Raw genomic sequence first — 12,336 nt, 5'->3', positions numbered from 1 at the left:
TCTGTTACTATAATAATTAGCGTTAATTGTAAATAATATTCAAATAAATTCAATTTGTCATCTCGTTTTTAAATATTTTTATTATTGGGTTATTTTACGACGCTGTATCAACATCTAGGTTATTTAGCGTCTGAATGATATGAAGGTGATAATGCCGGTGAAATGAATCCGGGGTCCAACACCGAAAGTTACCCAGCATTTGCTCGTATTGGGTTGAGGGAAAACCCCGGAAAAAAACCTCAACCAGATAACTTGCCCCGACCGGGATTCGAACCCGGGCCATCTGGTTTCGCGGCCAAACGTGCTGACCGTTACTCCACAGGTGTGGATTCGTTTTTCAATTCTAAATCAATTTCCAGGTTATACATTCTCTGCATTACATCAAGGTCAATGACATTATTGTTCCTCGGAAAAAATCAATACATTCGCGTCTGCGCACATCTCACAATTCAAGAGCTATGAACAAGGTCACTTCCGATCTTCTGTCAGATACAAATAAAACTGAATAATTTAAAGTTAGAAATATGGCCGAGCATAAAAAGTCGTATGAAACTTGCCTATAATGGTAATTAAGACGCTCGTATGAAAATTATGAAACTCGCTTGCGCTCGTTTCATAAACAAACATACTTGCGTCTTAATTACTATCATTATAGACACGTTGCATAATGTACTATTAAAATATCGCACATAAGAACAGTGTTAACTCAGTGAAAATGGAGCACTGGTGAAATGAAATCGTTTGGTTGGGCGACAGACCCCTACGCTGGATCTCCAACGCTTTGGTTAGATTAGCGTGGAATTGACAATATTTCCCTCGAAAAATATCTTATCACGAAGGCTATTGGAATAGAAAAAACAGGGAGCATTTTTACACAAGAAAATATGACACTTCATTAAAAAATGAACTGTTTTAATTGTGTACATTTTTTTTTGCATTTAGTTTCATCTTGAGTAAAATTCGCAAAAATAATTATTAATTCAATCAATCAAAATCAAAGCAATAAATTAATCAAAATCAAAGCAAGCAGTCAATCAAAATCAATTAATCAACCAAAATCAAGGCAATAAGCAAGGGACAGAGTTTAGTTTCTTCCGCTACGCTGTACGTAGATACTCATGCTGACTGTTCTGTTTACAATATGAGTTTCCCATCCCTGCAATAAGCCAATCAAAATCAAGGCAATCACTCAGTCAATCAAAATCAAGACGACCGACCGACCTCATTATCAACCTCTTTTCCACTGCTTGTGTCCTTTTCGAGATAAAATGAATTGCGAAAAATATCGTTTTAGAAATTTTTTCCATTAGAGTTATGCTAATTCTTGGCCGCTACTGTAAGCATATACAGGGTGTTTCCGAGCTGGTGTTACTAGCTTTCAGGGATGATGAGAAAGGGCACATGTATCAATTTGAGATAAGGAAACCTGGTCCGGAAATGACTGAATCGAAAGTTATAAGCAAAAATATTTGTGTGGAAATGAAATTGTAATTTGGCAACAAGTGCCATCCTTTCCTTAACCTTTGGAACAGTCGTGGAAAGATGGTATGTGCTGAATGTCTCCTACGTGGGTACTTCGCCCAATAGCATCTGTGAGCTTGTCTATTATTCCCATTGGTTCATCCGTATTCGAAAAGAAAATCATGTCTGCATATTTCGCTCTCGTGTACTTCTCCATTTCACTAGGCCTGATCGACTGGACACTGCAACTTGTACACATACACTACTGTCTACAGATGTGCATATCAGGACCAGGGATGTCCGTTACACATTACGCCATCTGCATTGCTTTAGTGTAGTTTCCTGTCCCCAACCCTCAGACAGCGCACTGAACGGAATACTGTAGGTAGACAACGTGAACAACGTCAGATGAATACAGTATGTGTAAGATGTACAGATAAATACACATAAATAAGGTGTACAGAGGAATAAAATTATATCATTTCCACACAACTATTTTTGCTTATAACTTTCGACTCAGTCATTTCCGGACCAGGGTTCCTTATCTCAAATTGATACATGTGCTCTTCCCCATCATCCCTGAAAACTAGTAATACCAGCCCGGAAACACTCTGTATATTAAGGCTGGTTCACAATAAACCGGGAATGAAAACGACAACGAGCTCGAGAACGGAAATATTGTTAAAATAAATGAATTTAAATATGAGCATTCACAATAGTTAATTGTGTATGCTCCGATTTAAATACATTTATTTTAACACTAGCCGTACTCGTGCGCTCCGCTGCACCCGTTAGAAATAAATATAAAGTAATTACATAATTAAAATAGGACATTTAATCCAAGGAACATTCGTGTTTGATAGAAGGATAAATCGTTTAATATGTTACTTAATTTAAATTCCATCCAAATAATTAAAATGCGATCATTTTGGTTCAGAGACACTCATTTGGTGCAATGACGATTCCTTTAACATGTTTCTTAATTTTTATTACATGCAACCATAGTTTAATGAAGATTGACATCATTTAGATTTAATGTGTATATTTTATTTACTTGTTATAGGTTTCCATTGAATTATGGTAATAACTTAATTTTAACCCTTGTTTTCTACGTATTCAGTAAATTTCGCTTGGCCCACTATGGTTCTGAACCCTTCAAATAAATTATATTATATATTATATTATATTATATTATATTATATTATATTATATTATATTATATTATATTATATTATATTATATTATATTATATTATATTATATTATATTATATTATACCAGAAGTTACTGTAATAACATTATAGCATTATGTCCATCTAGAGAAAATACACTTTCCAATGGTGAAATAATAATTAATTATACAAATCAGTTAATTTAGCCTCCGATATTACTTCATACAAACACAGAAACATTCTCTGTAGGCTATCTTTCATAGCTTTCGATTGTTGCTGTCCAAGGCCCCTTATAGACGAAGTCATTGCTTTTTAATTCATTACACGGCCTTAGATGGCAGTTATTTTAATTTTAAAACTCATTTATCTCATTAAATATCAGTCCTATCAACATTTTTCAAGGAATAAAACTTATCGCAAATTATTTTTAAAGAAACTTTTGTTATGTAACATTTTTCACAAAAATCAATAATAAGCGAGATATTTCGATTTATTTAATTCAGGCCCCCTTATAACCCCACTTTTAAATAATGTATTTTGGATGCCATATAGCCTAAAATCTAAGTTACAACGAACTTAATTTATATTCCAATTTTCATCGAAATCCGTTCAGCCATTATCGCGTGAAAATGGTAACAAACATACAGACAGACAGACAGACAGACAGACATACATACAAACAAAAATTTCAAAAAAGCTATTTTCGGTTTCAGGATGGTTAATTATATATGTTAGGGCCAATTATTTTTGGAAAATCGAAAATTACCAGAAAAATTTCGGCTACAGATTTATTATTAGTATAGATTATTTCCGTTTTCGTTCTCGTTGTCGTTGTCGTTTCCGTTCCCGGTTTATTGTTAACCAGCCTTTACTGTGGATAAAACTGGTAATCTAAAACAAAACTGAATATGATAAGCTATGCACACATACGTACGGATGTTACACAGGGCAATGAAAGAAAATACATACATCATTCTGATGTCCAAATCTAAGGATTGGTTCCCAGTGTTGAGTTTGGCATTACCCGTGGCTCGGGTCATCCAGGGCACAGAGAGTTCGAAGTTAACAGGAAATCCTAGCTCGGTGACCACTGCCATCCTCAGAGACGTCTCATCCACCTTCTGGAAATGGAAGTCCTTTCCATATTCCATCGTCGCCAACAGCCTGTGGACAGCTGCAAAATCATGTTCCATGTGACAGTCCCTTCGAAGGGTTCGATATTTCTCGGGTTTAGACACTGAACTATACCTTCATCAATCATTGCGGGCAGTTTGTTGTCGAAAGGGAAGATGCGCTCCACGAGTGCGCCGAACTGCAACCGCAAGTCTCCCTGCACCGGGGGCAGTTTCCTCTCGGCGATCTTCAGTTTGTGGCGTATCCAGCGAGTGGAGCGCTCCAATGTGTCCATGGCTGGCCTCGCCTGTGTAACGTTACCGCTGGGCAGTATGAATTCTTGCATGAGAGTGAGGAGTTGCTCGGGGTTTGTCACAGATAAATCGACCTGGGACGAAAGATAACAAGAACTGGCCATCAGTCATCCACACCCCTAGCACTTGAATGACTGCACGAAACAATAATCATGGTTATAGTAGGCCCAATTGATTTTTAACTTTATGTGTTGAAAGTGTTTCTTGCCGACATCAAAATAATCATTTCAGGAACCGAAAATAAGCATAATCAATTTCGAGAAGAACTGCAAGAACATCACACTGAGCTCAAGAGACATACATGTTAATAGCAATAAATGTCCCTAAATTACAGAGCGTTTCTCGTGGAAGAGAATGATTCTACTACTTCTTCTACAAAAGGAGACTGTTGCATGGATTTAACACTAGAAACAAACTATCATACAAACGATGGACTTTGTGTAAGAACAAAGGCACAGACTTCATTCTGCGTGCGAACTACGGTCATGAGTTCAAATCCTATCCCGAACGTTTTCTGTTCTTCGTAAATGTGATTTACTGAGCTATGGTTGAAAACAGTCGAGCTTGTTCTAGTAGGTTACTTAGAGATTTACCCAGAGAGTAGAGAACGAAAGTTATTGACTGAAATATTAATATCACATGGTTCCTGAAGGCCAAAGGTGTTTAATAATATCTTGTAAACAACAAACAAACACATGAGGAAGAAATTAAACGAGTAAACAAACACTCAAATTAAACAAAAATAAAAAACTATAAGAAATAAATTAAAATAATAAAAATACAGAAAGTAAGAAATAATAGTAAAGAAAGTAAAAACTATGTAAAAATGCAGTAGAAAAAATAAAGTAAACAATAAAAATCTAAAAATAAAGGAACAAAAAAGCTAACAAACAGATGAGGTAAGAAAGTAAAAGAAATTGAATAAACGAGTAAACAAACACTCAAATAAAATAAGAAATAAGCAAAACAAAATATATAAAATAAAGTGAAATAATAAAAAATACAGACAGAAAACTGGAAAATAAAAGTAACGAAAGTAAAAAATAAATAAAAAGCGAATAAAGAAAATTGAAAAATTAAAATAAAAAAGTAAACAAAAAATAAGAGAATGAAAGAAAATAAAAAAGAAAAATAAACAAGCAGAAATTATAAACAAAAGAAAAATATGAACAAATGAACAAAGGAGAAAATAAACAAAAAGAAAATTTAGACAAACGGAAAAATAAAAAAAGGAAAAATAAAAAACGGAAATATAAAGAAACGGAAATATAAAAAAACGGAAAAATAAAAAACATAAAAATAAAAAAGGGAAAATAAAAAACCGATAAAATAAAAAAACGAAAAAACAAAAAAACGAAACAATAAAAAAACGGAAAAATAAAAAAACCGAAAAATAAAAAAAACGGAAAAATAAAGAGAAAGGACAAATAAAAAACGATAAAATTAAACAAACGGTAAAAATTAAACGAGCAAAAAATTAAACAAAAACATAAGCAAACAGAAGAAAATTAGCAAGCAAAAAATAAAGAAACTCGAAAGAAACGAAAACAAATAAACAAAAGCAAAGAAACAAAACCAAGCAAACAAGAACACACAGAAACAAGTAAAAATAAAAAAAAAAAAAAAAAAAAAACAAAGGAAAACAAAAAGCAAACAAAAAACGGATTTTATACTTTCACGGAGAAAGTGTACAGAAATAGACTCCAGGGTACTCCACCGTGTTCTGGAAGCTAACATTTTCAACGTTTCGAAACTACACACAGTTTCCATCATCAGGAAAATAATTAATATAGTCGGAATATTCAGTCGCCTACTCTGTAGGATTCGTTATGTCTGGCTACTCCAGCATCGGCTTAGTTGTTTGTAATAGCCGAACACAACGAATCCAACACAGTAAGCACTATCTGCCCTGATTATGGATTCTCTATGCAATTCCGAGACGTAGGAGGAGTTAATTTCCACGACAACGTGAAACACCCAGAATGAAAAATATTGTTTCAATTATTATGTTTGTTGTCCCATTGTTGCCAAATTTTCTTACAGAGGAAGAGTTCTGGATCATGATCGTTTTATTGCAGTATTGTGTTTTGTATTTCGTCATAGTTAATTAATAAAACATTCCTTCACAATACTGTTGAAATATAAACAATTTAGTACGGATGAAATAACCTTAACGAAGAAACTACTATCTAATCGGAATGTGTGGCTACTTTGAAGAATCCAAATGGCAATTATTATTACTAAAATGTGACTTCCACAGACGATGGTTAGATTTAAACTCAGCTGGTGACTATCCTGCCGATTACTCAATGAATTATAAATTTCAGGCCTGTCTGCGTTTAACATGATTAAAGGAAATGCAAACCAAATAACTATTACTCCAAAATACACGGAATGCTAGTCACCCCAAAGCTACCCTCATTACAGAAATAAAAAAATCTACATATATGAAATATATTTTTTTAATCACTTCATGGTGTCGAATATTAGAAGGGATGGTCTTACGAAGTACTTCAGTAAATAATAAAAATGTCAGCTCCAGTAACACTTTCAACTCTATTCAAATCTCTCACCTCAAGAGGCACACGGAAAATTCCCCCGAGGCGCTGTGTATGTCGGAAGTAGATATTAAAGGGGTCCATCCCCTTCTCGTACGACATATGGTTGAGGATGACAGTGTGTAATTCCTCGTTCACCCGCGTCCACAGGAAGTTCTGCGGAAGGTGCAGGTCCAAGGGCGCTGGTCGTGCCAGAGGCAGTGCAGCAGCTGCGCGCCTAGAACTGAGCATGGTCGAAGCTAAGAAGCGTGTTTCACATGGATTTCTGTTCTTTTTAAGATTGTAATGATTTGTGACGAAGGAAAATATTGAAATTTCAATGTTGAATTTAACAACTTTGTGATATGGCATAACTTTCTTTCGTACATTTTTAAGAACAAAGGATGCTATTCATAGAAATTTCGCTAGCCCGCGCTACGAGCGTGCTAAACTAGCCCCGACTATCCACTGGTTACTTGTACAGAATTCAAATCATATCCTATCGCTAACACTGGTTTATGAATACCAAAACCGCTGATCATCCACCGAAAGCCCGCGCTAAAAATGTCTATGAATACGGCCCTAAGTTACTAATTTTGTCTGGCTCAGGAGACTTTGAAAGGTTTAAAGATTCGCTTTACACTCATTTAGCAATACTGTATACAAGATATAAAATTACTAGCCCTATACTACATTGACCTCTTGAATGAACTACAAATAGATTTGCATAACAAAGGACTCCTTCAATTTAAAATGATTGAAACTGATTTTCAATTACATGGAAATCCTTTTTGGCTTAGAAATAATGAAACTAAGGCCAGAATTACAAGAGGAAATTGTATATTTCTTGAACGACATGTATTCGGAAACCTAATATAAAGATCTGGAAGGTGTTAATATATTCAAATTGCTAAAATTAAAATAAGCTAATCTGAGGTCTTATGTAGCCAAAATCACAGCCATTTTGCCTCCACATTGTATTATTTGTGAAGAGTAATAGTACTCATGTACGAAATACCACTTGAATATAATAACAATTACTTAGTGTTTATTTAAAGGCACCTTATATGCAATAAAATATATTGTTTACCAGGTTAGACAACACTAAATATTTTCAGGAGCCAGCCCCATTATTTTCGGGAACCACCACATTTTGTTCGCACATGCAATGAGAAAACCATTCTAGCTAAGATACATTTACTGATAGATATTTAAAAAAATAAATAAATATCTATGCAATACAAACACACGCCCTCAGAGACGCTCTGCGCTCTCAACTGAAGCTATGTAGTGACTATCTTAAGATGCGCAACAAAATTTACAGCAATATTAATATAAGAAGCACGTTGGAATTTATTCATAACAGCTTTTGTTAAAATTATTTATATTAGTTGTGGTGACATACAAGAAGTCGAAGCCTTAAAAAAATTGAATTCAAGCAATTCAGAAAATACATAAATTTTTTTTGTCGCAACAGCAACATGCTGCCCGGAATTTGTCTACCCCATGATTTTTACAATAAGTAAAACGTATTAAGGTCCCGCGCCGTGACGTAGTGGTCTAAGGCATCCTGCCTAGGACTCGCGTTACGGAATGCGCGCTGGTTCGAGTCCTCATGGGGGAAGAAATTTTCTCATGAAATTTCGGCCAGTGTATGGGACCGCTGTCCACCCAGCATCGTGATTCACTTGGGGAGCTACGATAGGTAGCGAAATCCGGTTGCGAAAGCCAACTATAATGGCTGGGGGGATCATCGTGCTAACCACACGATACCTCCATTTTGGTTGGATGATCGTCCACCTCTGCTTCGGCATGTGGGCGTGAGGTCTAGGCCCTTCACGGGCTATAGCATCAAGATGCTTTATATTTGATTAATGGCTGGAATTAACAAATGAAAAACATACATGTCAGCACAAACTTGAAATAAATGAAATTATGACTGCTTTACGAGTCTCTACACATTACGATGAATGACTGCAAACATTTTAAGTGTTTCAAATAAAAAAAATCTCCTTCTTTCTAATAAAATACATTTTCTTTTTTCCTAATGAAGTGATGCTTACCAAATTCTTCTATTGGAGCACTGATCTCCAAGCGCCCAGCTTTGTTTTGTTTTCGTATGTTCACTGAACAGCAGACCTGAACTTTGTAGCAGGGTCGAGTATCGCCGATCTATACTCCATACATTCCTACACTGTTACGGGTAGTTTGATGCTTCAGGTAACCAAACGCAGGACTCTAGTTATAAAGTTCCCTTTATGATTATTTTAGACTGTACAGATTGAATAAATACTGTAAGAATGGCACCGCAAAACATTAGATTTGCGGTCGACCTGGTTGGCGAGTTGGTATAGCGCTGGCCTCTATGCCCAAGGTTGCGGGCTCGATCCCGGGCCAGGTCGATGACATTTAAGTGTGCTTCAATGCGACAGGCTCATGTCAGTAGATTTACTGGCATGTAAAAGAACTCCTACGGGACAAAATTCCTGCACACCCGGCGACGCTGATATAACCTCTGCAGTTGTGAGCGTCGTTAAATAAAACACAACATTTTTTTAGATTTGCGTATACTCGTATACTTTTCAACCATACGTAAAGATCTGTATTTAAACGCTTTAAATTGATTCAGTAAATCCATCATGGGTGAGGGTTCAATTGAGCGCGACACTTACACCTCACTGTAGACAGGATCCCGCAGGCTGGCCAGGGCCCGCAAAGAGGAGTGCACGAAGGCCGCGACCGTGGCGCTGGGGTCGTACCAGGTGAGCACAGCGACCCGCTGCAGCAGCACCAGGCTGGGTCGCGCGTACAGCAGCAGGGACACGGCGGCCACTCGCACCGCGGCGGGCTGCCCCACGTCGCGGTACAGGGCGAACAGCGTGCGAGCGGCGGCGTCGGGGGCAAGTAGCGTCGGGTGCTTCATGGCCACCACGGCGGCGGTCCGCAGTTGCAGAGACGCGCTCGGCTCCTCCGCCACGGCTCGCAACGTCGCCAGCGCCTTCGGGACGCCGGTGTTGCCCAGCGCCGCCACGTACACCCGGCGCAGAGGGTCCGTCTGGGCGAGGCCCGCCAGCCACGAGATGTAGCGCTCCACGTGCTGTGCGTCACAGCGCGCGTCTAGCGTCTCCTCGGAGTAGCGCGCGCGTCGCAGCCCTACGTCCACGCAGGCCACGCGCAGAAGGTGCGAGAACGCCAGCACTGCAGATATACGCAGCTGGGGGTCCTCCTTCACCGCGTTGCTGCGGACCAGTTCCTGCAACAGCAGCTCTTCTGCTTTCTTGCGATCTAATAATACTCGTTCTGGTTTACTTTGTTGTGGCATGCAGTAATATGGATATACAGTAGTTTATATACTCGTACATTATAAATACTGTATAAACATAAAATATACACAGTGAAAGTGATATAACTAGAGCCTGGATGTTCAGGCATTTATTTTGGTTAAAATAGACAGGCATTTACTTACTTACAAATGGCTTTTAAGGAACCCGAAGGTTCATTGCCACCCTCACATAAGCCCGCCATCGGTCCCTATCATGTGCAAGATTAATCCAGTCTCTATCATCACACCCCACCTCCCTCAAATCCATTTTAATATTACCCTCCCATCTACGTCTGGGCCTCCCTAAAGGTCTTTTTCCCTCCGGTCTCCCAACTAACACTCTATATGCATTTCTGGATTCGCCCATACTTGCTACATGCCCTGCCCATCTCAAACGTCTGGATTTTAAGTTCCTAATTATGTTAGGTGAAGAATACAATGCGTGCAGTTCTGTGTTGTGTAACTTTCTCCATTCTCCTGTAACTTCATCCCGCTTAGCCCCAAATATTTTCCTAAGCACCTTATTCTCAAACACCCTTAACCTATGTCTTATTGTAGGGATTCGTAACAAGCTGTTTTTTTACGGTGATGGGTTGTTAGCCCTTCGCCCAACCCCCAAGCTGGAGGACCACCCCTTATCGGCTGTCCACGACTGCTAATTCAATATATTCGCAGCTACCCTCCATATCTGGAGGCCGTCTCCTCTATTCGCAACCTGAGGACACGCCATGCCGTGGTGATAGGGACCCACCATACATGGATAGACAGGCATATAGGCACTAAAATAGTAAAAAATAGGCAGCAAATAGGCACTTATTATTCATGGACACAGACAAAAAAAATAGACAAATACTTAATAAACTATCCCATACGGTAATCACTTTCCTTGGTTACATGTCACAAAAAGATACTTTTTTAAGTTGCCAACTGTCATAGTGAGCCGCCTGTCAGAGAGAACGTTTTTCATGGTGGAATAAGATCTTTCTACTTCTACTGAAGTGATTGGAGCAAACTTAAAACAACTTATTTCAGAAGGACTGTATCTACTTTCTTTCAGAGATTGGGAAAAACAGACTGTGTATTTTCTGAAAAAGATGGATGTGAGAAGGGATTAGAGACTTCAAATTACGCGTGACTTGTGCGTGCAAGCGACAACAGTAATGGGACCTGGAGACTTGCTTTTAATACTTCCCTCATCCCCTTTCTTTCGCAGGTAAACCCTGAAGCTACCTGAGCACTGAGGGTTATACTGTTCAAACAGATTTGTTAAGTGACATAAAAGATAAAATCTGTAGGGGAGAAAAGTTTACGACTTCTTGGAAACATATGTATTGCTGGAGAATAAGATTCTCAGCAAATATTTGTGTGAGGTGAATATACATATATTTTTAATTTGTAAAACTGTTATTTTTTGTTTTATATATGTATATATATATATATATATATATATATAATTTATATGCAGTTTAGTTTAAATGCATTAAAAATATAGAAAATGTACAATAACCATGCAAAAAAGGCTAAAAAAAGGCATTTAACCTTAAAATAGGCAACGGGGGCTAAAATAGGGGAAAAAAAGCAAAATAAAAATTGGACCTATCATTCTCAAATGTGTGGAAACATGTTTATCTCTAATAGGTCTTTCATACATACACTCAGTTTAAAAAAAGGCATTTTGCCTAACATCCGGGCTCTAGATATAACTGTGCAGATTGAAAGGGGAATGGAATACATTAAAATAAATAAAAAAAAACTATTATGCGTTTTGTAATTAAGTGCACGGTTAATGAAAGAAGCAGGCTGACAATGTGCCCAGTTTGGCAACAACACATCGCCGTCTCACCTACGAATACTGTACACGAACTCACGTATGAATAGCAGTTTCTTTTTCATTGCAGTAGTGTTGTTTCTCTTCCTAATTGCAGGGATTAATAACGATACGTGTCAATATTTTTATTCAATTTGCAAGATACCCGTCAATTTTGTTGGAAAACTGTGAAGGAATAACTAGCTTATCAGTTTAACTAATGAAAAGAATTAAAATCGGAATCGTGCTGATGGTACTTAACGAGTAAACTGTGTTAATATTTAGGAGAAAATTACTTTTTTAGGAAATTATTCATTTGGAACTTATAGGATATTATAATATTTTTGTTGTACTTTATCTAAAGAACAAGCTGTTAAAATATGCAGTTGTATTACTTTCACTTCCAAGGATGGCTCACCAAGTGATAATGGATTTTCACAACGATCGTTCTTCCCAATATGTTCTATTTTAAATAAGAAACCTCCCAATAAATTTCTACATCCGGAGAAAGCCTAGTTTTTGAGATGATTTTTTTTTTTTGCAAATTCTTCAATCCAGAGCTATAACAGCTAATGTAGCGGTCCTCAGCACACTGCACCCTCGGGCTAGCG

At 37.4% G+C, this 12,336-nt stretch overlaps 1 protein-coding gene across 1 annotated transcript in view; it reads right to left on the bottom strand.

The window, feature by feature from the left end:
• LOC138707586 (vitellogenin-like) overlaps positions 1–12,336 on the bottom strand; it is a 66,222-nt gene that overhangs the window by 24,317 nt on the left and 29,569 nt on the right. Inside the window, exons 10-13 of the mRNA XM_069837193.1 lie at positions 9,269–9,849; positions 6,633–6,840; positions 3,881–4,133; positions 3,602–3,806 (exon numbers count right to left, since the gene is read on the bottom strand). Coding sequence (XP_069693294.1) covers positions 3,602–3,806; positions 3,881–4,133; positions 6,633–6,840; positions 9,269–9,849 — 1,247 coding nt within the window. The remainder of the gene's footprint in view (positions 1–3,601; positions 3,807–3,880; positions 4,134–6,632; positions 6,841–9,268; positions 9,850–12,336) is intronic.

The sequence above is a fragment of the Periplaneta americana genome, chromosome 10, assembly GCF_040183065.1.
Source record: "Periplaneta americana isolate PAMFEO1 chromosome 10, P.americana_PAMFEO1_priV1, whole genome shotgun sequence".
NCBI classification, from domain to species: Eukaryota; Metazoa; Arthropoda; class Insecta; order Blattodea; family Blattidae; genus Periplaneta; species Periplaneta americana.
The sequence above is the reverse complement of the archived record's forward strand: the minus strand, read 5'-3'. Positions and strand labels throughout refer to the sequence as shown.